Below are 23,989 nucleotides of genomic sequence, written 5' to 3'. Positions count from 1 at the left end.
GACAAGGGGGCTGCAGCCCAGGAATGTGTTGATAGGCAGGGCATTTTACTGTAGGTCTAAGGCATGCGTTTACATGTTAGGCCCTGTTCAAAGTGAGTGTGTGTTTGTCATGTTTTGTTGTTTCTGTCTTGTGGTGAGACGCATACCTTACTTTCTCATCGTTTTCATCTCCATTCCCACCAGTGTGGTGACACCCTGATGTTAAACTCGGATGTGAGTGCAACACGACAGATGGTAGAGTGAGGTGTAAATAAGGTAAAGGGCAGGAAGTTTGGTTTCTCAGTGTGAGACGAGACTTCCTTCTGAGTGTGAACCTGCAATCTGACCTCCCCCTTCCCCCCTCTAAATCCTTCTCCTCACTCTAAACACACAAGCGCGCGCGCGCGCACGTATGCACGAGTGTCATCTTGAATGAAATTTCGTCAAGTATAAAAAATGTATCAACACCACTGACATTTTTTGAGTTACCCATACAGCATTATGACATGTTGCCGATTCTGTAAAGAACAGATAATGATTAAGCTCTATTGTTTAGGCGTAATAGTTGCACATTGTGTGGCGTGGGTGTTCTTAAGATTTGTCATATTCCAATTTTAACTAAAACTAGAAGAAAAACTATTATAGTTCTGTTCAACAGCACCAAGCAAGCTTAACATTAAATATTTAAATAATATACGTTTAAATAAACATTTGAATAGTGAACATAGGCCTAATTGTCTAAAATGTAACATAAACTTAACATAAGTTCATCTCTTGTGCAGTTTTTTTTTTTTTTTACCAGCTCACTATTCATGGTCACTTTATTCGGTCAGTTTACAGTAGTTGTGCAATGTCAGAATAATGCATCATTTCAAACGTTAAAAAAAAAAATCCCATGTCAAACACTTGTTGAGTCACGACTGCAAACTTACCGGTGTCACTGCTCCATGTTTTTGCAGCAACCATCTCATGGTAGACGGCAACAACTCCGACCAGCAGAATCGCCCCGAACAGAAGATATCTGATGTTTCGCCGCAGTTTCTTTAAAGGGAAATACGGCGCGACCATCTTGACTGTGGGGCCAAATTCATCGGTCGGGTCACCCGCTTTGTCATCAGGAGGCACCGACCCAACCGTGTTTCTTCTCCACTGGTGCCACCCACCACTGCTCCCAGTCAGTGAGCGCTACCGGCACCCTGGATATCCCCAGTGCGCACGGCCCCGACTGGATCTCATCCCGAGAAAACTCGCACCATGACCCGGGGTGGCTGCTCCGCTTCACTGAGCACGCTCGATCCTATGAAACTCCCTAAACGGTTTCCTATTGCTCTTTTTTTTTTAACGCTGACTGCTGAACTTCACTCCAAACCACAGAAGCTCCATGCACGTCGCACAAACAACACAACCAACTAACTGAATCATGACATCTCACAACAGGTTTACTACTACACTCAACTTCAAAGAGACACGCTGAAAGCGAGACAAACAACGGAACTGACTACCTGCCTGCAAAGTAAAAGTACTGTCTTATAGAGTCGAAATTAAAAATGGCATAGTCCTGCTGGTATCGCTCATATTTACTTCATATTTACCATATAAAACACATTTTAAAAATATGGCACGTCCAGTCCAGAAATCAATAGGCTATGTGTGTCACTATTTATTTTATTTTGAAGCCCTGCACCGGATATACTCTTCGTTGTGAGTTATTTGACAGCGGATTTTTTTTAAAGGAGAGGCGTGAACCTGAGCAGCTCTGCTGTTGTTCACCTGTATCAGGTACTAGTAACCTCTCCGGTGATATCTGTAAGTTACACTTCAGTGTGCTGAAGAGTATTTTTTATTTTGACACTCACAAATAAAGGGAAACGTTCGCACGTTTAAGTGTCTTGTAGCCTATACAATTGTTGGAAACCTCCGTAAAAGTCCTTTAAGCACCTCTCTGCACACTAGTTTAAAACTAGAGAGCAAAAGTAATGCTTTTAACAGAGGACATATAAACACTGGCTAAAATCAAAAACTGTGTTCACATGAAGAGCTCTGACTGCTATACTGCATATTGAATGAACAGCCTATATTGTTTTGCTTTTAACAATGTAATATTGCACATTTTAATATCGTCTATATTTTCCTTTAATTGTTTCTCTCTGTTGCATAGCTTATCTTCCTTTCTTTAACCTTTTCCTTCCAATAGCTTTCTGTAGAAAGGCGTTGAGAATTAGGCTAAAACACTTAAACACTGCATATGGTTCGTCCAATGTATGACGTCCATGCCAAATAAAGTCTGTCTGTCTTCTAAAAATGACTACCGGTAAATGGGTCACCTGCTATGGATGTAATGTCCACTGCGAGCTCCCTCTCTAATTTGTACAACTGTTAAGCAAACCAACAAAGAACAAAGGGAACATGGTTCCTGCTCTGAAGAAAACAGACACTCCCAGGTGGCACCTTTTAAGATCCTTTCCCTTCTATTTAAAAACCATTTGAAGAGTTAATGGTGCCTTAGTTTACCAAGGAAACAAAGATTTAATTATAGTTAATAATAAATCAAATACATGGAACAAACAATGTTGATGCACCTTTTCTTTGAATCAGTATCCACCTGTGGCCTCGCAGCGATTTCACGTCCGTAAACTGACACCACTGTCCTTGTGAGAGAGCTTGAGGATCAGATCAGATCCTGTTCGTCCCAAGAGAAAGAAGACTTTGACCTCCTGACTACTGCAAACTGGACAGTAGAAAATATTTTAAGTCCTCCTCCTGTGAAAAAGCTAATCGACACACGACTAAGCTTCTTTGATCTTTTGTTTTCTCATCAACTGTTCAATAAAATTTAAGATGATGCACAATACAACTCCTCACAGTTTGATTAAAATTGCTTACATTGTCCAAATATCAGAATGAGACCAAATTATAGTTGATGTAAGATTTAAAAAAAGACCGTACTATTCTTCTCTTAAACATGATTTAAATTGTAAAGTCAACAGATTAAGCTTTAAAGAAACCCCAAATCACAACAACTCATTCAAATGTGTCTTCAGTAGTATTTGACAAATGTTGTTTATCCTCACCATATTTGATTTAAAAGGCAGAAATCAGTACAAGGGAAAAAACAAGTCCTTCATGGTTACTGTACACTGTGGGGGCACAAATAAGACAGGACTATTACACAGTCAAGTTGTAGCTATTGTTTATTGTATCTTTCTATCAGGGCAGAACAAACAGTAACCTGTCCAACAGAATAGATAAACTCAACAAAACTTTCCCCTGACTTAAAACTGGGCTCCCATCTTCCTATGGTGTACCGTCTTTAACAGCCTGAAACTGTTGAGCCAGAACAGCATATTTCCATACAAGTCATTTTGACAGTAAATTAAGACTAATATTTAACTTTCATTACTTAAGTGTATAATCTAATTAACATCATTTGTAGCTGCTTTAAAACACATATTCCAGTTATGTAATTGGTTGAATCCATTACTTAAAGAACAGTACAGAAATCACAAGCACAATACTAAAAAAAAAAAAAAAATACAAAATCAATATTTCCAAAGCGATGGTGAACAGTCCTGTTGAACTCTGGGGGCTAAAAGGGAGCTTCTGCTTTAGAGAAGCTTCAAGTCTGACTAGCTATTAAAGGCTAAAGTCTCATTTCTTCACCTGTCCACAGTGCTGCTACATACGTACTTTGGGAAACGGGCACTCCAACACTCAAGACACATATCAATGCACACAACCATCACACCTCCAGAAATTGATCAGTAGGCCCATGAGAGGAGGGTTGGATGGAGAGCATAAAAGTGTGAGGAGGGTTATAGGACAGAGGGTAGTGCAATGTGAATGGTCTAGCCCTTTACGGGTGGGGGATTTGACATTTCGCACTTAACACTTGGATGCATTTTTTTTTCCCTTCCAAAATGCTGTGAAAACACATGCACAGTTCAAAGCTGTGGGTTGTGAAAGGGGTGATGGTGGTGTTACACTTTTTAAAATTTTTTTTTTTTTTTTAAATCAAGACCCACAGTGCCATCAGCCGGGAAAGTCCCACCCATCCGGCGAGTAGCCACAGCAAATAGCTTGGACAAAAAGAAACCCAGAGAAGACACGCCCAAAGTCTGTGCTCGTGTTAACATGCTCATACTCACACACTCTTCACATACAAACACACACATTTTTTTCCCCCCACAAATGGCTGAAGTTACAAAAGTCTTAAGTACAGATGAACCCTAGCAGTCACATCTTCATCTAAATCTTTGTTTCACTTGCAACTTCTTTTTCTCCATTCTCAACCTCCATCTCTTCATCCCTGTCCTCCTTATTAGCAGGCGTCACCCTCTCGGCTTCTTTCTGTTCATGAGAGGAAAAAAAAACAAAAAAAAAACACCATTAGCCTCTTTGACAATCAAAAACATGTTTCTTCCACCCTCTTGTGGATGTTGAAGATATCACAACCTTTCACCTTAGAATCCCTCTCTGCAAATTTTTCAAACATATTTGCATAGATGCGTTTGTCCTTCTCATGCTGCTCCTTGATACGCTTTTGACAAAAAACAACCTGGTGTGAGGAAGAGAGAGAGAGAGAGAACGATATTACAACTTTATTTGGATACAAAACAGAAACATCGATAGAATGATTCATATAATAATACATTTTATTTGTAAGCGCTTTTACAAATGCTCAAAGACACTTTATACATCAAATCATAAAATATATAGTTAAAAACAGCAAAAGACAGTATTAAAAAAAATATCATGAAAGTTCTCAGACTCTAGAGCACTAAGACGATATGTTCTCATCTAAACAACAATCTGATGTGAGCTGAGATAGAAGTGATAAATAAAGTTCCTCTTCAAAAGAAGTGGTTGTCCCTACCTGCAGCAAATAAATGCAAGAGCTTCGCTTAGTTGGACAGAAAAGCCTCACACTCAAAATCTGCCCGTTTTAATTTGTATCAAAGCACAATTAATATATCAGGAGCTCAATGAAAGCAATTCTCTTCTCATAAAAAAGGAAACATTTAGTTTTCTCTCTGAACTAATACAAAAATTGTTTAAAAAAAAAAAAAAAAAGACAAAACAATACACCAGCTAAATTTTTCCTTAAAAAAAGAAAAGAAAAAAAGTGGTCTTATACCTGGCTCTTGGCAGCCTTGTTGGCAGGATACAGCTGAACAACTTGTTGAAAGTCATCTCTTGCTCTGTCGAACTCCTTCATACCAAACAGTGCCTCTCCCCTCCGGAACAAAGCCTTCTCATTAGATGGATCCAAGTCCAGAGCCTTAAGACATAAACACAGCATAATGAACTGAACACAGCCTTCAACAAAATGTATAGTTATGCCTTTAACAGTCATTAGTACAAAATATATTCAAAGGCTGACTATTTGACACATAAATACAGCAGAAATCTATCCTTTGAAAGCAACGCTGTCATAAGTCTCTCTCTATATATGTGACTCCCGCTGTCTGCGTATTCTCCCTTTAACATCAAAGTTTGAGCACTTGTTAATCTTAACACTAGACGTCTCTAACCTGCTAAATACAGACTGATTTGAGGTTAATATTAAAAGACAAACTGAAGATTATTGGACACCTTGTCACAGCTTTCCAGGGCTTGGTTTGGCTCTTGAAGTTTGAGGAAGCACATGGCCAAGTTGAGATGTGCAGCCAGCCGCAGTGCCTTTGCTTTCTTCTCATCCTCCTCTGACAAGCCAGCTTCATGTTCCAGCCATGACACGATCCTTTTGTACTGCACTGATGCATGCTTATATTTCCCCTCCTGAGGCATATGAAATGAGCGTGTTAAAAAACAAAGTATTCAACTGTACTTGTCTTACAAATTGCCTTTGTCGCCGAGTGCTTTGAAAATTCTCGCTGTGCATACCTTGAAATACTGTGTTCCCTTCTCTTTGACAATAACGCTCTGCTCCAGTTTCTCTACTGTGTTCATCTCCCACGACTCCTTAGCCTACAGAGAGAAAGCAGACAGGAATTTCTTACAAGAGAAATATTACTGGACACAAGTGACATCGAAACCAGTTTGAAACAAACTTACCTTTTCAAAGGCCGTCAGCTTGATTTTGTATTGTAGTGCTGCTCCGCCAGGAATGTTATACTTGGCATTTCCTGTGTTCCCAAAGCCATACCTACAAAGGACACGTTTAATTAGGCACGTTGATCTTAGTGTATGAAGGTGGTATTACCTGCTACTGATTTTTCACTGTACGTTAAAGAATTGAATTTCTTTAAATCTATGTCAACTTAAAGCTCTTGTGGGCCATTAAAATAATAAAGTGTACTATAGGGCGTAGACCATATAGGCTATGGGCTCTTCATATTTAAAATGTAACTGCAAGGTATAATTAAAGTGGTGAAATCGTTATGAACAACTATTAGCATATTATAATAGTGTCATTGATCTAATGATCTAAAAGAACAACACTGCCTTCTACAGCCACACAGTACTTATCGTACTTTGGCTTCATGATGAAGAGCGCCTCCTCCTCCTGCTCCATAGCCATGATCGCTTTCTCCACACCAACTGGCAAGCCCAGACTCTCTCCATCACCAATCTCAAACTTTAATTCTCTCTGATCGAACACACGGCCCTCGCAGGAACCCTCCACGGTAACTGAAACAAAATAATAGAAGAAAATGTAAAAAAAAAACACAAAAAAAGTGTTAACTTTACCACAGTTGATCGACAGACGCAGCAAAAATTGCAGCAGTAGACAAGTGATGCAAACCGTCAATAAAAATCTGTTGCTTTGTTAAAAACGTCCCAGCCAAATTCACTTACGTTGTAAAATAAATCCTACAACTTACCTTGTTAATTATTTTACAAATGCAGCCCTTAACAAGGTTGATTAGTTTACTAAAAGCAAAAAACAAAACAAAAAGGTTTCGTCAGGATGATTTACCTTCAACAGCAGCTCCTTCATTAGGCTTTGAATATCCTTGCCCTTTAGCAATAATGCGACGGATAATTCCTCCATCCTCATCATCAGTAATGTCCTCACCCCGAAATTCAAATAGTTCAACCTGCAATTGTGCAGAAAATACAATAAAATAATTTTACACACACACACACACACACACACACACACACAAAGATTAATACATCAATCCTCAGCCCACAGTATAATACTGAAAAACATATTTTGGATTGAATTCAATAATGTTACCTCAAAAACAAGGGTGGCACTGGGGGGTATCTTGGGTGGGCTCCCTGCAGATCCATAAGCATACTCTGGCTTACATATGAGCTGGCACAACTCCCCGACTTTCATGGTGGCTACACCGATGTCCCATGCCTTTATCACTTGACCTAAACAGGTATAAAACAGATTACAAACACTGGAAGTACAACCATGGTAAGAATACCTCTGCTAGATATGAAACCAACCTTTGCCCAACTCGAAGGAAAACTTCTCTCCTCTGTCTCTGCTTGAGTCAAAATGAGTACCATCCACAAGTGTTCCCACATAATGAACAAACACTTTGTCCCCGGTCATAGGCAGTTCTGTGCCTGTACCTTCCCTTTTCACCAGCTGGAAGAAAAAAAAACAACAGAAGAAAATAACTTTTATAATTAATCTGTCAAGAGTTTATCAAACATTGACACAATTCTCCTCTTCAAAGTAAAGTCAGCACCACATGTTTAAGTCCTGCACACTAATACTCTGCACCTAAAAAGATGAGCTTTATTGAAAATAAACCTGCGACGTCTCATTCACATTAATCTACACATTTACTTTCATAAAAATGCTCTCGTCGGCGTAAGGAGCATTTGATTTAACTTCCTAAGTCTGTCATACAGAACCTTCTCGATGAGTGGCCCTTATAATTAGATCATTGTGCATGTCAGTGACACCCTGTCAAAAAACAAAAACAAAACAAACAGGGAAGGACAGGAAGCAGGAGAAAAGGCGTGAAGGTGTTATGACCACACTGTTTATTGACAGCGAACCAAACAGCCAAGCTAGTAACAGCTAGCGTTAGCCGCAATGAATGAGTAAACTCCTGTTAGCTGGGATAACATACAGCACTAAAACACAATCATTCACCTTAAAAACACCTCCGTCTTTCTTCGGTGTGATGTCCTCTCCCTCCATCGGGACGGTGTGTTGTCCTTCACCTGTCTGCTCCTCTGCAGTCATTGCCATGAAACGGAGTCCACCCTCCTGCTCTGCAGCTCACGGGCTAATAGTCCTAATAGTGATAGTCCTGGTGGATGAAGCTTGCTAACTACTTCTCTGAACACGTTGGTGCATTCAACAACCAGCAGCTAGCTAACTAACGTTGTTTTTAGCTGACTGCTAACCAACTACCTGTTTAAACAATACACGCTAAAACTGATAGCTAGCTGCGTGGAGACTTCGTACTTGTGTTAAAGCTGTATGTGTGCCCTCTGTAAGCTTGATTCAGGTCCACGTTGTCTAGCAGACTCTCATTTGACAAGCGCTTTAAGAAGGGTGTAGAACTTTCCAGAGACGTCCTAGGAGGAACCAGGGGGCTGAACCCGCGTCGGGTGCATTACTTATCCTTTACCGTACCTCCAGAAAAGGCGGGCCTCAAACTACGAGCAAATACAAAAAAATCATGTGACCCGGAAAATGCACTTGTTGTACGTAGTAGGTGCCATAACAGCATTATACATATTGTTATAATCTTATCTTAACGTGTTAAATTATAAAAATAGAACATATATAAATGACACCGCCCAAGCAGGCGATATAGTTTGATAACACAGGCTCTCTTGTTTTGTCTCGCTTCTGATTGGTCAGATTCTGTGTCCAGTTACATCTGTTGGCGCGGTTGTTCAGTATCCGGGAGTTGAGCAGATAAAAATAAAAATAATAACTCTTTTTGGATATCTGCGGGGTACGTACAGTATATAACAAAGCTTTGTGTAAAACATTAGTCAGCAGTTGTTACCGATATGCCTTGTGCTTATACATGTAATTTGTCTGGTTATACCTAACAATATATGCGACACAGCGAGCGGAAAGTTGTATTTAACACAGACACTAAGTGACAGTGACCACATTAAAAAACAACAGTCACGTGTGATTTATTTAACATAGTTAAACAGGACAGCTCTTGTGTTTAACTCTTATTAATTGTGTCGCCTGAGCTGCGTATACTTCGTGTTAAGACGCAACATCACTATCAGGAGTTTAGGCTCGTAGATAATACAAGCCAGTCTAAACACTTTTTTTTTTTCTTACCACATCTGGAAATTTCTTATCCATGTAACCGTAATATTGTCTCACAGGGAGGTTCGCAAGCAGCATGGAGAATGGCAGGGACCAATTCCCATTTCCATACCAGCCCTATAACATCCAGCAACAGTTTATGCAAGCCTTATACTCTGCACTGGACCAGGGGAAAGTTGGCATCTTTGAAAGTCCAACTGGAACGGTGTGTATGAACACTGGATAACCCTATTTTTAAACGCATTTGATAGTTCTGTGTGATAAACATATACTGTATTTCTTTTAACCCAGGGCAAGTCTCTCAGTCTGATATGTGGAGCACTGAGCTGGCTTACTGACTATGAGGAGAAGAGGAAAAAGGAGGCGGCTGCTCTGCTGCAGGAAGGAGAAACAGCTCTTGTCTCTCCTACTGCCGAGTCCTCCACTACCAGCTCCTCAACAGAGCCGGACTGGATCACTGATTTCGTTCAGAAAAAGGCAGAACGAGATCTGGTGTCAAAACTGAAGGTTGAAATGTCATCTAGTTTACGTGTAACTTTGGCATGGATCCCAGGGAGTTTTTTATTTTAATTTTAATCATCTTGGGGGGTTTTTATTTGTGTGTCAGGAGGAAGAACTGAAAAGAAAGAAAAGGGAGGAACGATTAGAAATGATCAGAAACAACAGTCAGCTTAAGTATGCTATGAAAAGAAAAGTAAGTAGGCTCACAAGGTGACAAAAATTCACCCACAAATTACAATCAATGTAAGTACACCTGTAACCAAACTTAATATATGTGGATTTCGGTGTGTTTGTGTGTAGAGCTGCGAAGATGATGAGGCAGAGAAACTGCTAAAGCTCAGCAAAGAAGAGCAAACAGAGACACAGAGAGATCGAGAGGATGAGGAGCTAATCGTTGCAGAGTATGAGAGTGACGACGAATCAAAGATGAAGACCGGGTGAGGAGGACAGAAAATATGTTAAAGATCATATCAAATGTAATGCCAAATGGAAACATTAAAATACACACACAATAACCGGCAGGTTGCTTTTTTTGTCTTATGCTCAGATTAAGTGCTGCTGAGGATGACTCCGACGATGAACTGGTGGAAGAACATGTTGCAAAGGTGTGTGAAAGACATTTGAGATCAGAACTCTGAGAATATTCCATCAAAACAACAATCCTTGTCAAGCATTACCCCTGAAATAAGCCTAAGTCTATGTCTGCATGATTTTAGATTTACTACTGCAGCCGCACTCACTCCCAGCTGGCCCAGTTTGTCCATGAGGTCCAAAAAAGCCCCTTCAGCAAAGACATCAGTGTGGTCACGCTGGGCTCACGCCAGGTTTGTACACACAAGCACACTCTTACAAACAGAAAGGGTTAGATTTGAGTGTGTATCTCATTAATAAAGAATATTTATAAACATGATTTAGATTTAGACAGACTGTAGCTCTTACTTACATCAGCTTATGAATTTTATCGGGCATGTTTTTTTAGATAACATGTGATGCACTTGGCGGGGATATTCCCTCTGTTTATTAAATTGTTGTCTTTTATGTTCTTAATTATGTTCAGTTATTATATTTTTCTGTCATTTACTGATAACTTTGATAAGTCATAGCTTTGGTTTAAGGACATACTGGGAGTTTCTCAAGTTTTCAGCTGCCTACGTTTTTCAGTTGTTGAATAATCCAGGAGGACAAAATGTTCTGTGTGAAAGCGCTCCATGTTGAAGAACAGCTGTGTGTACAGAGGATTGTTTCAATAATTAAGTTGTTGAGCTTCAGGAAATCAATCAGAAACTTCTTAGGTGATTAACTTAGTTTGTCAAGAGCCACAGGGCCAGAGAAAAGCCGGTTTTAACCTCTTTCATGAGGACATTTTTCTTGTCCTCTGTGATTAGAAATGTTATTTTTGGCTTTTGTACTGTTGAATAGACACTTAAAACATTCACTTTGGCCCTGGACATTCTGAAGAAAATGTCTGCTGTGCTATTAACTGAAAGTCTCAATGATTGACTGAGATCACAGTTAACATCAGTCAGACTATTCAGCAGGGTGATGTCTACCAACTGCAGGATAGTAGGTTGAGCTTTAAGCTCAAAATCTGTTGTCTTAGGCCATGTTTAAAAAAAATGACATGATTAGAGGTTTGTATTCAAAGTGTTGTAGTAAAGAGTGTTTAAGATGACGTATAACATCTACATTCCTAATAAGACCTCTTGCATTGAAACAGTGGAACACGAGGGCTCAGCACATTTCTGAGGGTGTTTGCTCAGTAAATCTCAAACTCTCTTCTGTCCAGAATCTCTGTATCAACGAGGAGGTGCGTCGCCTGGGAAGCATCCAGCGTATTAATGACCGCTGCATGGAGATGCAAAAAAACAAACATGGTGAGAGTCCATCACGCTCCACCTCCCCCGAAAGTCTGACCTAAAACTAAAACATAAAACGTTTATCAATTCAACTCTTTAAACCTTTTAAACCTGGAAAAAGTTGTTTTTTCCAAGCGTGACCTGGTCAAGAGGACATCTATTAACATTACACAGTATAAACACAGCATAAAGATACACATCACAAGTTCTTCTTCCTTTACTACTTCTATTGTGTAGAGAAGCAGCATCATGAGGACGGTGTGAAGCGCAAGCGAGGCGCAGCGAAGAGTGTGTGTCCCTTTAACAAAGCTTCAGCGATGCAGCAGATGAGGGATGGCATCCTGGGTTCAGTCCATGACGTCGAGCAGCTGCTGAAACTAGGCAGAGAAACACACTCATGTCCGTACTACTCCACGCGTCTGGCCATCCCCCCGGCACAGGTAACACTTCATCCACCCCCGAGTCTCGTCATGTTAGAGCAATGTTTTCATGCTGTACTGCACTATACTATATATATATATATATATATATATATATATATATATTATTCCATGTGGAGCAATAAACAATCAGATTATAGAATGTTGTGTTCATTGACTTTGACTTTTTAGTCAGTTTTTCATTTAGGCGTTAATCTGTAATGTCTTTGTTTCTGTCGTCTGTATAGCTGGTGGTGTTGCCCTATCAGATGATCCTCCATGAAGCTACAAGAAAAGCAGCAGGGGTCCAGCTGAAGGGCCAGGTGTGAATAGTTTTTGTTTTTCGTTCACTTTTTGCGTGTCGCCTTTTGTAAACGCACAGCTAGCATGATAGCAGGTTGTTTGGAGCTGTTTTAATATCTGTTCATTCTGCCGCACTTACTTTATATAGGCAGTCCAAATTAGAAATGTTGTTCCATTTTACTCAGGCAGAACTGTGTTGGACTTCTCTTTGAACAGGTGGTGATCATAGATGAAGCTCATAACCTCAGTGACACACTGTCTTGTATCCACACTGCAGAGCTCACTGGAGCACAGGTGAAATCCTTGCATATACATCAACTACAAACTGTAGCTTTTGCATTATGCATGTCTGTGTGATGTGCTAAAATGTGAGTCCTCTACAGCTCTGCCGTGCCCACTCTCAGCTCTCGCAATATGCAGACCGCTATAAGTGAGTACAAACACACTAAGACTGACACGATGCACTTACACATTACAAAAACCGTCGTTAGCTTCATGACTTTATGTTCATGTCTCTACAACTTCAGGAGCAGACTGAAGGCAAAGAACTTGATGTACATCAAACAGATTCTGTTTGTGATTGAGGGACTCGTCCGTGTGCTGGGAGGTGAGTGTGTGTCTAATGAGTATTTCATGACTCAAGGTTGTCTGAGAGGTCACTCTGAGATCAACTGACATCAGACTATCAATATGATTTTTGTAATTATACAACGTGAAACGTAAGTTCTCTGTGAGCAGATTGCACATATTGTCACAGTCTCACATACTTCATCTCTCGTGCTGATGTAAATTTTATCCTGGCAGGTAAGGTTGGCCTAAATCCTCTCACCCAGGCCACACAAACAGGTCAGTAAGTAATGTACCCACATCAACAGCACACATTCTAACAGACATCATGCATCCAAGCTGAAATCCTCAACCAGCTGTGTCTTTATCTTTCAGGAACTGAAATGCTAACCATAAACAACTTCCTCTTCAAGGCTCAAATCGACAACATCAACTTGTTCAAGGTATTTCTTTGTTTTAAATTACGACCTTGCCTTTTAGACACCTTTCTTAAGTTGCAAACTGTCCTTTCTTTAATGTTCCTTTTATCGTTCTCTCTTCAGTTACAGAGATACTTTGAGAAGAGCCTGATCAGCAGAAAAGTAAACGTTTTCATATGCTTCATGTGTAACTATTCGATGAGGCCTCTCAGTATTGTTGTGAGCGAGATCTTCTGTAAAATAATCCACGCCTGTCATCTCTCTGCAGCTTGTTAGCTTTGTTGAGAAGTATGCAGGATCAGGAGTGAGTTTGCACACTCAGAGCAGCTCCAACAAGGAGAACCGACGCACAGAGGGATTACATCGCTACCTTCAGACTCTACAGAGCAACCAGAGCGCTTCACCAGGTCGGAGGATATTTATGTCCCCCATGTGTTAAAAACTAGGTATAGGGAAGGATATTCACACCCCACAAATTAATGCAAGAAAAAACAAATCAGCATTAGTTAAACTGAGTTTGAGATGTGCTGAAATTCCCTTTTCCTCAGAGAAGAAGTTTTAACTTTACAACCACTAAGCAATGTGGCACACTGAGCAAATTATAACCGTGCATAAATATGAACAATGCACAGTATGTGCTTACATTATTCAATATTTCAGTAACAAAATGAAGTGCTGTAAATGTACTGATATGAAAGTGTGCATACAGTATTAGCTTATAACTCTGTATCTACCTGCTGCAATGCTTTAAACAATGCCTGTTTACAACATGCGGTGTCATCCCAACCTCCCCCTCCCAAGAAAATGTGCACCAATTAAACTGATGGTAGCTTGAGCTTCATCTGCCTGCATCATGGGTATTATACCCATATCTCCAACTAACAAGTTAAATGTACACATGCTAAGTGAGAAATATTTTCCTCTGACTTATTGTTTTTATTTTAGACTTTTGCGACTTGTTTATTGTGAATGCTCGTATTGTGATAACGACTACACTGATTTATTGTGCAGCCCTGATTTATAAGTGTAGCGTTCTGGTTGTTCATCCTGTGCGTCCCTCCTATGTGCAGTTCCTTCGGGAGACCAGCAGGGGTCAGCAGAGGCCGAGATAGTGTTGTCTGCATCTCCCATGATGCAGGTGGAGGGCTTCTTTATGGCTCTCACAAACAGCAACACAGATGGCAGAGTGATGGTGCAAAGACGAGGTACCAAACCTTTGTTTTCAACATGTAAATTGCAAAGGATAGCAATTTACATAATAAAGGAGAGAATTAAAACTTACTTAACTTATTTTTATACAGGTACTTTATCAGACAGCAGTGTCAAGTTCCTACTGTTGAATCCAGCAGTCCACTTTGCCCAGGTGCTAAAAGAGTGCAGAGCAGTCATCATCGCAGGAGGAACCATGCAGCCAGTAAGACCATTTTTTATAGAAATGAAATCAACTTTGCTGTGAAGATTGTTTATTCTCAAAGTTGCGCTTTAGGTTTCAGATTTCAAACAAGAGCTGCTGTTTTCTGTAGGAGTGGGAGAAGAACGCATCACTGAGTTTTCCTGTGGTGAGTGGCCTACTTTACGACACCGCATTACTTTGTACATTTCTCTTTTTTTTAGAGTTCAGTTCTTAGTCATGTTTTGATTAAACAATCTGCTTGATATGTAGCATAATGCTCGCTTGTTTTACCTTTGGATTATTCACTCAGATTGACGACATGTAAGAATCACGTCATGAACTCAAAGCAGGTTTAAATGTCAGAGATGGTGGATGGACGTGATGATAAAAATGTTTTTATAGGCATATCCATATGCTGCATGTGCGCACTTGTGGCAGTGTCACACAAAATTGGAGACATGTTCATATTTTATTAGATACTAAATACCGTATGTGTGGGGACAAAATAAACTCAAATGATCTTGCTCACTAATTCACGCATAAGAAATTTGTTCAGTTGTGCATTGCATTTATCTTGCTGACAGATATATAACCAATCTGGTTTATTTGTTTTAATGTGTGATATGTACAAATATTGTTAAGAATTGTATTTTTAAAGTCATATAATTGTCTTCTTTTTTGGTGTGTAGGTCATGTTATCCCTCCCGAGAATATTCTTCCCCTTGTCTTGTGCAGTGGTCCATCTGGTCAGGAGCTGGACTTTACCTTTCAAAACAGGGACTCTCCCCGCATGGTAACAAACACATGCTATTTAACTAAGTACTGCCTGTAGTATTTCTAAATACTGCTGCACTTTTCACACAACAGCTGTTGACAATTTGTGCCTGTTTGCTGACAGATGGATGAGACAGGGCGTATTCTCTCTAACATCTGTAATGTGGTCCCAGGCGGAGTAGTGTGCTTCTTCCCGTCTTACGAGTACTCGAGACGGATCATTTCTCACTGGGAGGCCAGTGGAGCACTCTCTCGTCTGGCTAACAAAAAAAAGGTGCATAACTTGCTTTTTTTCTTTTCTTCGTTAGCTTAGTTCTTTAAGTTCTTGTTTACTAAATGTCATTTTCTTTTTAATCTTATATTTTAATTGTTTCATATTTGAATGGTCATTTTCTTAAAGGTCACATATAATGCAAAATACACTAACATGTGTCTCTAGTGTCTATAAGCCCCCTCAGTTAGGAGAAAAGTCCATCCTCAGCCTGCTTGAGCACTCATTTTCTGAAAAAAAGGAGCAAGCAAAAAATGCAGTTTGGAGATTTTCCCTTTATGACATCACAAAGGGCAGTAGCCCCTCCCCCAGGTGGTTGACGCTCCCACAGCTAGGTGTTTGTTCTGTCCTCTGAGTCTGCCTTTTCACCGTAAACAATTGGGCAAAAAAGTGCAAGCATCTAAGCTCTTGCAGAGGGGCGTGGTCAGACACAGCTAATTCACATTTAAAGCTACAGACACAGAAACAACCTTTTCTGAGCAGGGTTGAAATAGAGGGGTTTAATAGGCATGATAAAATACAAGATCAAGAATGGAGCTCTGAGAATTATTTAAACTGGTTGGAAAGGAGAATAATATGTGACCTTTAATGTGATACAATTTTTGTTTTAACTAAATCACTTAAATAAATCACTTTGAATTACTTTGCGTGGGAATTGTTCTCTATAAACATGTCCTACCTTCATTAAAACATCTTTATTGGAAAACATTAACTCAAGGTTGGCTAAGTGTTTGCAGAAAAGTCCCTTCATGTTATCAAAACTACTTTCTCAGATCTTCCAAGAGCCAAAGAAAGCAAACCAGGTTGAACAGGTGCTCGGCGAGTTCTCCCGCTGTATTCAGGTACGACTGCTGCTAAAACATCAGCCTTCATCACAGAGCTCAACGTGATGGCCTCAGCTCACACAGTCTTTACATGTTATGTCTGTTATTCTTTTGTTAGAGGTGTGCTCTGGACAGCAGCGGGCTCACCGGAGCGTTGTTGTTCTCTGTGGTCGGAGGAAAGATGAGCGAGGGCATCAATTTCTCTGATGATCTCGGAAGGTGTGAATAATTCACAAACACATCGACAGTGAGCCGCTTTATATAGCTTCAAGTGCAAAATATGACGTTTTCTGTTGACATTCCTGACAGGTGTGTGGTGATGGTGGGAATGCCGTATCCCAACATCAAATCTCCAGAGCTGCAGGAGAAGATGACTTATCTGGACAAACACCTGGTGAATCTCTTTACTGTCAGAAAATCAGCATGATGACCTCCTCACCTGACTTAACTGACACAGGTAGAAGAAGCAATGAGATGCAGGTCCTTTTCAGTTTAATCACTTTGGTCTTTTTCTTTATTTAGTCTCACAGTGGAGGGAGGAGCCCTGGACAGGCGCTAATAGAAAATCTCTGTATGAAGGCTGTCAATCAATCCATAGGTACTGATAAAATATTCCAACAAATATGGTTTTAAAAGCACAAGAAAAGGGTGTTCTTTTAAAGGTTTTGTGGCATAATCAGCATTTATATGTATTTGATTTGTACCAAAAGGAAGAGCGATCCGTCACCGTGGCGATTATTCCTCCATGGTGCTGTGTGATAAACGTTATTCTCGACCAGCTACACTTGCTAAACTTCCCACATGGATCAAAGATCGCGCCAGCACACACACCACGTTTGGCTCTGCTTTCGCTGCCCTAAGGAAGGTGAGGAGTACACTTCAATCAAAAGCACTGCATCCTGACAAACTGTTATTCAAAGGTTTTCCATTTATGTTTCTGTTTTTAGTTCTTCCTGGAGAAGAAGCAGAAGCAAGTGTAGTTTCGACATAACTACTGAGTAGAACGTTGGGAGAAAACCAGCACAACAAGCATTCAATCTGCACGTTCAGCAACCTTTGATATTGAATGTGTTCTAATAAAAAATATGAATGGCAAAAGGCTATTTCATGGCCTGTTATGGCCCTTTTGTGCTGCTTTAGGTTCACTTTTTTTTTAATATACTTTGAGGCCAGAAAAGCTCAGAGTGCTCCTGACTGGAGCACAAGAGAGGCAGTTTCAGAGTCTTGTTTTTTTTTTTTTTTCAGCTTTCAAACCTTGTGTGCTCTAGTCTTCTGCTTACACCTCTGTTAAAGAAGTGTAAATAGAAAATTAAAAATAATCAGTATTTGATATTATTTAAATCCACAAAGCTAAAAATATCAGTATTTATCAGACTGATGTTTATCTGGCAATCCAGCTGGGAGTGAAAAGGTAGCCTGGATTTTTTTTACCTAAGAAATTTGGAATGAAGTGCAGAAGCATTGCTTCAAAGATATCACACTCAGGCATCAATGAAACTAGTTTATCCTTAAGGTCTTTTATTAAATCGAGACATGTTAGTAAGTTAATTTCAGTTAAATTTCCAATAATATCTGTTTATTAGCGTTATGAAAATATGTTTTACAATGTATATCACCAATAAATTGTAATTCAATTGAGTTTCATTTTCTCTTATTTTACATCTGGGGCCATTTTTGATGAGATTTGATGATTTTGAAATCTGATGATTTCGAGGGGGAAAAAAGAAAAAGTCTTTTTTACATGACGTTAACCATGACTGTTGAATGCTTTCATTGTCCTTCATTTCAAGCTTCCCAGTCGGCATCATCTGAGGCAGACTGGGGGGCAGGAAGTGGTGGGATCACATCAGACATCCTGGCAAATGCGCCGCCTGTACCAACAGGGGCGTCCCCTGTCTCCCCACCTGCTGGACCCTTCCCAGAAATTCCTGAAGAGGTGACGACACATTATTTGTTATACGCAGCTTTAGCTTCAAACATCAACTTACCCACCCCCCCCCCCCCCCCCCCCCCCATAAAAAAAAAAAAGATATCCTCACCTTTCCTTCGCATTGCAAGTTTGTTGAACAGATCGGACATAAAGTCTCCGCCACTAGATGCTGCTCCCACTGCTGAAAGACAGACATGCAATTACTCAATAATAAGGCTTGGGTTTTCTTTCCCCAGTGCACTTAAAGTGGAGCACATCATTACTGAAAAATGTTTTGTTACTTGAAATAGGAGGTTTTCTAAAAATAAAACCTTGGGTCAGGACTGGGCCAGCAAACCAAAAATGAAGGGAAAGACGTGCTGTCTGATGTTTAGTGTTACCAAGTCAACCCTTAATAAAGTTGGCATTTATTAAACAAAGGTCACAGAGCACAGGACTGTGATGATCTACATAATCGCCCACATCCCGACGTGCAGTGTGAAGCATTCTCATCCTGTGTGAATGCTAGCTGCAGTGCTTTCCCTTACTTGCATGACTTTCTGCTGCATTTAATAAAACATGAGAAGATCCACATTAAAACCATATGACACCTTGTTCTTGCTCCTTCTGTTTCTTCTTCTCCATCTTGCGCTCTTTAATGTTGCGTAACTTGGCCTTGCCAATGCCTCCGGCATTACGAATGGACTCTAGGAGACTGGCTCTGCCGTCTGACGGTTGAACCACCTCGCTGGGTGCACCAGACACAGGGCCTGCATTCAGAGGAGGAAGAGTTTACCATTAATCCATGGTGTGCATTAGCTGAGCCTGGTTGTAGTGTGTGGCTGGTAGAGATTTCTGCATTTTCATGCACTTGACAAACCTGAACCTGGCGCTCGTGAGGCATCAGTGGTGATGTCCACAGGAGGAGGAGGCGGGGGAGGGGGAGGAGGAGGCGGAGCTCCAGCTGGAACGGGGAGAGTAAGGCCAGGCTCGGGGGGTGGAGGTGGAGGAGGAGGCGGTGGAGGAGGAGGCGGGACACACGGTTGGAGTTGAGGTCCTGAAAACGAATGGATTAAAAAGTAATCAGCGTTTGCTTTCAAACATAAACATCACCCTGAAGAAGACTGATAGTGCAGAGTGTTCAAGGGATGTACCAGCTGCGATGCTCTCCTCGGAGAAGGAGGGAAGCTCAGGGATGTTTTGTGCGGTTCCTGACGGGGCGAAGCCAGGCCCAAGGTCTGCACTGTAGGACAGGTCGTCTGCAATGCCTGGCAGGTCAGGCAGGTAAGATGGCACATCTATCTCAGGAACCTGGCCCAAGTCTGGCACATAGAAGTAAGACTCTGCCGTCTGGGAGAAAAGATGATCAACATTGAAAGGTATCAAACAATTGTCCAGTGAGAGAGTGAAACAGTTCATGTATTCTTTACTTAACTAATAGAACAGTTCTTGTTCAATGAAAGTAAAATCATTAAGGGTTTAACAACAATTATCAACAATAAAGATATCTGGGGGAAAAAAGACTCAAGTACACAAGAGGAGGTTGAAAACTCTTGTTACTTTCCCCTGTTTCAGCTTACAAATAAACAATGTCTCAGAAGGATGATTGTGATACCTGTCTCTCTAGTTGCTCTCTCTTTGTTATGGACAACGGTGCATCAAAGGGCTTCTCTTCTTTCTCTGTTTCTAGTGTAGTGTGTGTTTTTGTCACCGCTCCAGCCAGAGGATCAAGGAGGACATACTTCTTATATCTAAAGACACGCACACATCAAAAGATGTAAAGAACAGATTGAAATCTAATCAGTGTCTACAGCGAGCGTCTGTGCATGTTTGTGTCGACTCACAGGTTCTCTGTAGTATTAAAGAGCAGCAGGGAGCTGACGGATGAGATGTTGCGTGGCAGACTGCCCAGCCCTTCCTCTGTCTCATCCTCAGACTTCTTCTTACTGCTCACACAAACTGGGAAATACATCAACTTCTCCTGAAAAGAAGACATGTAGACACAGAGTGAGAGCCGTGAGATGTCAACTAAATCTTAAATGAATCAATCCACAAATGTCACAAAAGAGCTTCTGAACACAGATGCGGCTGCGCACAACACCGCAGTGACAAATGATATGGTCAGGGGACCTGCTTCCGGAGAGATATTGAATTATACATTTTTAGCATCGGAGAAATTGCCTGCAGTTTTCTTTATTTTCCTCTTCTACAATATATGCACGCACGCAACTGGACCGTTTTGCTCTACATCTGTCATATCTTTCAGTGTGTAAAATAAGCAGCCTGATTAATCAACCAAAGAAGGGGGGGAAAGCTTTATTGTCCAGGTGTTTAACACACAAGGAATTTAACTTTGGTAGACTGTGCTCTCTTTTTACAAAGTAAATGAATAATTACAATTAGCTAAAAATATAAATATGTAATTAAAGGCTAATATGTACAAGACTAAATAATATATGATGATATAATGTTTTTACCGTTTTAAGCTAAGAGTACTATACTGTAAATATATATATATAATTAATTAGACATGATCTAATCAGAAGAATTTGGCTACCCGATAATCGCTGTGAAAAACCGAGTCTACCTGGCTGTCAAAGCCGTGGCGTAAATTCTGTGGGATTTTTGGTAAAGGTAAAAAACGTTCAGAACTGCCATCTATGTTTAGCTGAAGCTTAAGGTCTGCATCTTAAGGGTTCTTCCTTGTGCTAAGGTCATCCCAGTTCAAATAGGATAAGAAGTATTTCTGACGGGACACAACGAGAAACTTGCTTCGATAACCTTAATTGTCTCTTTCAAATGTGAAGTTTAAGCACTTTCAGGTCATTGGGATACGTTGAGTTTTCTTTCGCCTGCTGATGACTGTCAGGCCACGTTACTGAGGCTACGTCATTACTCAGCTGTCAGGATCAGATATAACACTTTGTACATACAGCAGAGGGAATGTAAGGCTTCAGGCTGTGGAGGCAGCCATGACACTGAATGATCAAAGACATCAAAGATTGGGCTTCTCATTAATATAAAAAGCAGATTGTAGAGTATATTCTAATTCTATACCAAAGTGTTTGAAAGAGACTTTTTAAGGTGTATGGTGGTTCAGCTCTTAACACCTGCATGAATAATGGGGGGGCATGAAAGTTTACCTCAACAGACTACGTAAATATGAGTTGAGCTTGGTCATAATTCTCAGCGGAACACAAAAGCTATGCGGATGGAAATAAATCATGTCTCTTTTTATCCCAGTTTCCCCCAAAACTTTTCAGTAGGGTCAGCTGTATAAAGAGGCACTTTGTGAAACCATTGCTTTACAAAAAAAAAAAGAAAGAAAAGAAAATCTAACACTGACCTGTAAGGCCTTCTCATCAAATGGTCTAAGTTTATTCTGGATCTTTAATCGGGGGCGGGTTTGTGAGGAGGGGTCTGTAGCTTCAGTAAAGATGGATGAATAATCCTGAAGTCGGTCAGGAGCCGGGTATTTGGCACTGGAGAAAACCTGCACACACAGAGAAAAGCTGACATAACTGGCTGAAAGGTTTTTTTGAAATGCATCTGGTCATCTTACCAAGTCTCTATTGTAAATTATGGCTGCAATCAGTAAAGCTTGTCTCCAAGGTGAAGGTGCTGCGTTACCTTAGTGGCCTTCTTGCTTCCTTTGATCTTGTCAACACGAGCCTGTGCTAGTTTAATCCGGTCAGTGACGCTCTGCAGCTGGCGGCGGTTCTTTTCTACACTGTCAGACACCCTGGAAAGAACATGAACATATACACCATCACACACATACATAGATAACATTAACTTTTTTTTTTTTCAGTGTGCTGAATCGCAACCATTACACAGCTTCTTGTTGATCCTTTGACATAATTTCTCTAATTACAAACACATCGTCTTCCAAAAGTGATTCAACAATTTGTTCAAAAATGTCACACCTTTAGGGGATCAGACCTTTTTTTTTGCAGAAGTGTGAACTTTTTTTCACATGAAATAGTTTTACCATATATAACATGCCATGTCCAGAGATACTTGTAACAGGTGTTGTTTTGTCACCAACCACTTCATTTGCTGTTCTGTTGGTACTTTTTCTTTTGTTGAGTGGCAATCTGTGAATGAAGTCATGAGTAACTGGCCGTATCTCTTTTTTTATTGTCTTCCTATCACATTGAAATGTATTGTCCTCATTAACTGTGAAAATTTCAATAAAATTATTTAATTGGAAAAAACATTTGACAGATGAAGTTGTAACAAAGTTCCATGTGTCTTAAATTATCTTGATCCCTGCAACTCGAAACAGGATGAGTGTCCGTTTCAAATGTGTCCGAGTACCTCAGACCTCTTTAATATATTAAGCTCAGCAAATTATTTTAACACTACTGATGCACGCCAAGTAGAGCATGATCTTAGCATGTTATATATTACATTGTAATGATCATCATTTAAAACATGTCCTGTAGGACTGTTTTTCACTACAATAAAAGCGCCATGGCATGCCTATGCTATTGGTATTTACTGTAAAGCCTTAGTTTTACTGTACCTTCAAGTTTTAACTTCTACTTAATCTGTGTTGAGTTTTTTTGTGTTAAGTAAGTACAGGCTTGCCTTTTGAAAATATCAGTCGAGATGTTCTCCAAGTACAGTAATGCATCCGCTATCTGATGGACCGCCTCCTCTCTCCTCAGGTCTGGCTGGATGAGTGGCACTGAGTACACCTGGCCCTCCAGGCAGTGCTTCTGGGTCATTCTGAAAAAGATAAACAACACACACTCAAGTTAAGGGACATAAACAAATTATTGTGCTACTTTTTCTCAATCTTAAAATGAGATTCACATTGTATTATTTGGCACTAAGACGACATCTCTACAATGAAAACAGTTGTTCTGTCTCTGATGGATTGTGCTCATTTATACAAATCTAACACCAGAAAACCGCACATATTTAGGCAGTATGATATCATACCATATTACAAGCCCCCAGTCACCTGACCCTCACATGACAATACATGACATGCTCTTTTAAAACGCACGAAGAGTGTCTTTAAGTTTTAATCTATAGCTGTATCAGCAGCTGACAGCTAACCTTGATGACTTGATTTTGTTTTGTTTTTTTATAGCAGAGATATTTTTTAACAAATAAACTACACAACGTAAACAAACCAACTGCCTTCACACAAGACATGACCGGTGTGATGACAGCATAAAATGTGACACAACGTTTTCTTTGAAATCTACTTACCTGACCATGGGTGATGTTTATTTGGTAACACTTATGAATAAATAAAATACGGAGCTCTGCAGTAGGCTGCTAGCATCCAGGCTATGGATTAGCAAAACAACGGAGAAACGATTCAGTACTTCCGCATCCGCGTTGCACGTGACAAAACCAGGATCATGTGTTGCCTTCAGGTTTCCTCGGACATCCTGAATATAGAAATCGATAACAAAGATATAAACATGTTTTTATCAAACAAGGCTGACATTTGTCATTAAATATAGTTTATTGGTCCTTATTCTACATTAGATGCATTTTACCGGATTCTGCCACTCAATATTTATTGTAAAATATT

The 23,989-nt window shown here is 40.2% G+C and overlaps 4 protein-coding genes across 6 annotated transcripts in view; 1 reads left to right on the top strand and 3 right to left on the bottom strand.

The window, feature by feature from the left end:
• Nucleotides 1–2,072, bottom strand: part of b4galnt3b (beta-1,4-N-acetyl-galactosaminyl transferase 3b) — a 17,093-nt gene extending 15,021 nt beyond the window's left edge. The window contains exon 1 of the mRNA XM_079346077.1: nucleotides 912–2,072. Within this exon, the coding sequence (XP_079202203.1) occupies nucleotides 912–1,047 (136 nt within the window). The 5' untranslated portion in view covers nucleotides 1,048–2,072. The remainder of the gene's footprint in view (nucleotides 1–911) is intronic.
• Nucleotides 2,073–3,152: 1,080 nt separating this feature from the next.
• On the bottom strand, nucleotides 3,153–8,531 carry fkbp4 (FKBP prolyl isomerase 4). 2 transcript variants are annotated; one of them, XM_079346060.1, is made up of 11 exons: nucleotides 8,045–8,531; nucleotides 7,384–7,528; nucleotides 7,163–7,305; nucleotides 6,899–7,019; nucleotides 6,453–6,609; nucleotides 6,034–6,124; nucleotides 5,863–5,946; nucleotides 5,572–5,757; nucleotides 5,114–5,257; nucleotides 4,432–4,534; nucleotides 3,153–4,326 (listed from the first exon to the last, which is right to left on the bottom strand). In XM_079346060.1, the coding sequence occupies exons 1-11, from the start codon at nucleotides 8,141–8,143 to the stop codon at nucleotides 4,298–4,300; spliced, it is 1,302 nt and encodes a 433-aa protein (XP_079202186.1). In that variant the 5' UTR covers nucleotides 8,144–8,531; the 3' UTR covers nucleotides 3,153–4,297. The 2 variants fall into 2 exon arrangements, with proteins under 2 accessions (XP_079202186.1, XP_079202185.1); XM_079346059.1 differs by having other exon boundaries at nucleotides 4,439–4,534; nucleotides 8,045–8,528.
• A 211-nt stretch (nucleotides 8,532–8,742) lies between these two features.
• On the top strand, nucleotides 8,743–17,626 carry ddx11 (DEAD/H (Asp-Glu-Ala-Asp/His) box helicase 11). Its single transcript, XM_079346061.1, has 28 exons — nucleotides 8,743–8,861; nucleotides 9,256–9,401; nucleotides 9,488–9,703; nucleotides 9,804–9,890; nucleotides 9,998–10,134; nucleotides 10,245–10,302; nucleotides 10,414–10,521; nucleotides 11,484–11,571; nucleotides 11,791–11,993; nucleotides 12,221–12,295; nucleotides 12,492–12,569; nucleotides 12,659–12,705; nucleotides 12,803–12,882; nucleotides 13,080–13,121; nucleotides 13,218–13,285; nucleotides 13,385–13,423; nucleotides 13,530–13,668; nucleotides 14,332–14,466; nucleotides 14,563–14,675; nucleotides 14,748–14,820; nucleotides 15,344–15,447; nucleotides 15,553–15,702; nucleotides 16,473–16,541; nucleotides 16,642–16,742; nucleotides 16,833–16,917; nucleotides 17,046–17,121; nucleotides 17,234–17,388; nucleotides 17,471–17,626. Exons 2-28 carry the CDS (start codon nucleotides 9,273–9,275, stop codon nucleotides 17,501–17,503), a joined length of 2,688 nt encoding a protein of 895 aa, XP_079202187.1. The 5' UTR covers nucleotides 8,743–8,861; nucleotides 9,256–9,272; the 3' UTR covers nucleotides 17,504–17,626.
• Nucleotides 17,627–18,020: 394 nt separating this feature from the next.
• Nucleotides 18,021–23,832, bottom strand: wash1 (WAS protein family homolog 1). Of its 2 annotated transcripts, none has more exons than XM_079346057.1 (11): nucleotides 23,659–23,832; nucleotides 23,026–23,166; nucleotides 22,063–22,174; nucleotides 21,779–21,925; nucleotides 20,277–20,413; nucleotides 20,048–20,183; nucleotides 19,587–19,782; nucleotides 19,313–19,489; nucleotides 19,044–19,202; nucleotides 18,563–18,634; nucleotides 18,021–18,451 (listed from the first exon to the last, which is right to left on the bottom strand). In XM_079346057.1, exons 1-11 carry the CDS (start codon nucleotides 23,664–23,666, stop codon nucleotides 18,309–18,311), a joined length of 1,428 nt encoding a protein of 475 aa, XP_079202183.1. In that variant the 5' UTR covers nucleotides 23,667–23,832; the 3' UTR covers nucleotides 18,021–18,308. The 2 variants fall into 2 exon arrangements, with proteins under 2 accessions (XP_079202183.1, XP_079202184.1); XM_079346058.1 differs by having other exon boundaries at nucleotides 18,563–18,631; nucleotides 23,659–23,817.
• Between the last annotated feature and the right edge of the window lie 157 nt (nucleotides 23,833–23,989).

Source organism: Symphodus melops (genome assembly GCF_947650265.1).
Source record: "Symphodus melops genome assembly, chromosome: 6".
NCBI classification, from domain to species: domain Eukaryota; kingdom Metazoa; phylum Chordata; class Actinopteri; order Labriformes; family Labridae; genus Symphodus; species Symphodus melops.
Note: the sequence above shows the minus strand (reverse complement) of the source record. Positions and strands in the feature narration are given on the sequence as shown.

Bases quoted from the DNA above. Each gene is read 5' to 3' on its own strand.
- fkbp4 (XM_079346059.1), bottom strand. From the start codon at position 8,143: ATGGCAATGACTGCAGAGGAGCAGACAGGTGAAGGACAACACACCGTC. The intron at 4,535-5,113 runs GTATAAGACCAC...TCCTCACACCAG, and splicing joins ACAAGGCTGCCAAGAGCCAG to GTTGTTTTTTGTCAAAAGCG. The intron at 4,327-4,438 runs GTGAAAGGTTGT...TCTCATGAACAG, and splicing joins TTGCAGAGAGGGATTCTAAG to AAAGAAGCCGAGAGGGTGAC.
- ddx11 (XM_079346061.1), top strand. From the start codon at position 9,273: ATGGAGAATGGCAGGGACCAATTCCCATTTCCATACCAGCCCTATAAC. The intron at 12,570-12,658 runs GTGAAATCCTTG...AGTCCTCTACAG, and splicing joins CAGAGCTCACTGGAGCACAG to CTCTGCCGTGCCCACTCTCA. The intron at 14,821-15,343 runs GTGAGTGGCCTA...TTTGGTGTGTAG, and splicing joins CATCACTGAGTTTTCCTGTG to GTCATGTTATCCCTCCCGAG.
- wash1 (XM_079346057.1), bottom strand. The intron at 20,184-20,276 runs GTGAGTCGACAC...GCGTGTCTTTAG, and splicing joins TTTAATACTACAGAGAACCT to ATATAAGAAGTATGTCCTCC. The intron at 19,783-20,047 runs GTATCACAATCA...CTTTTCTCCCAG, and splicing joins GAGAGCAACTAGAGAGACAG to ACGGCAGAGTCTTACTTCTA.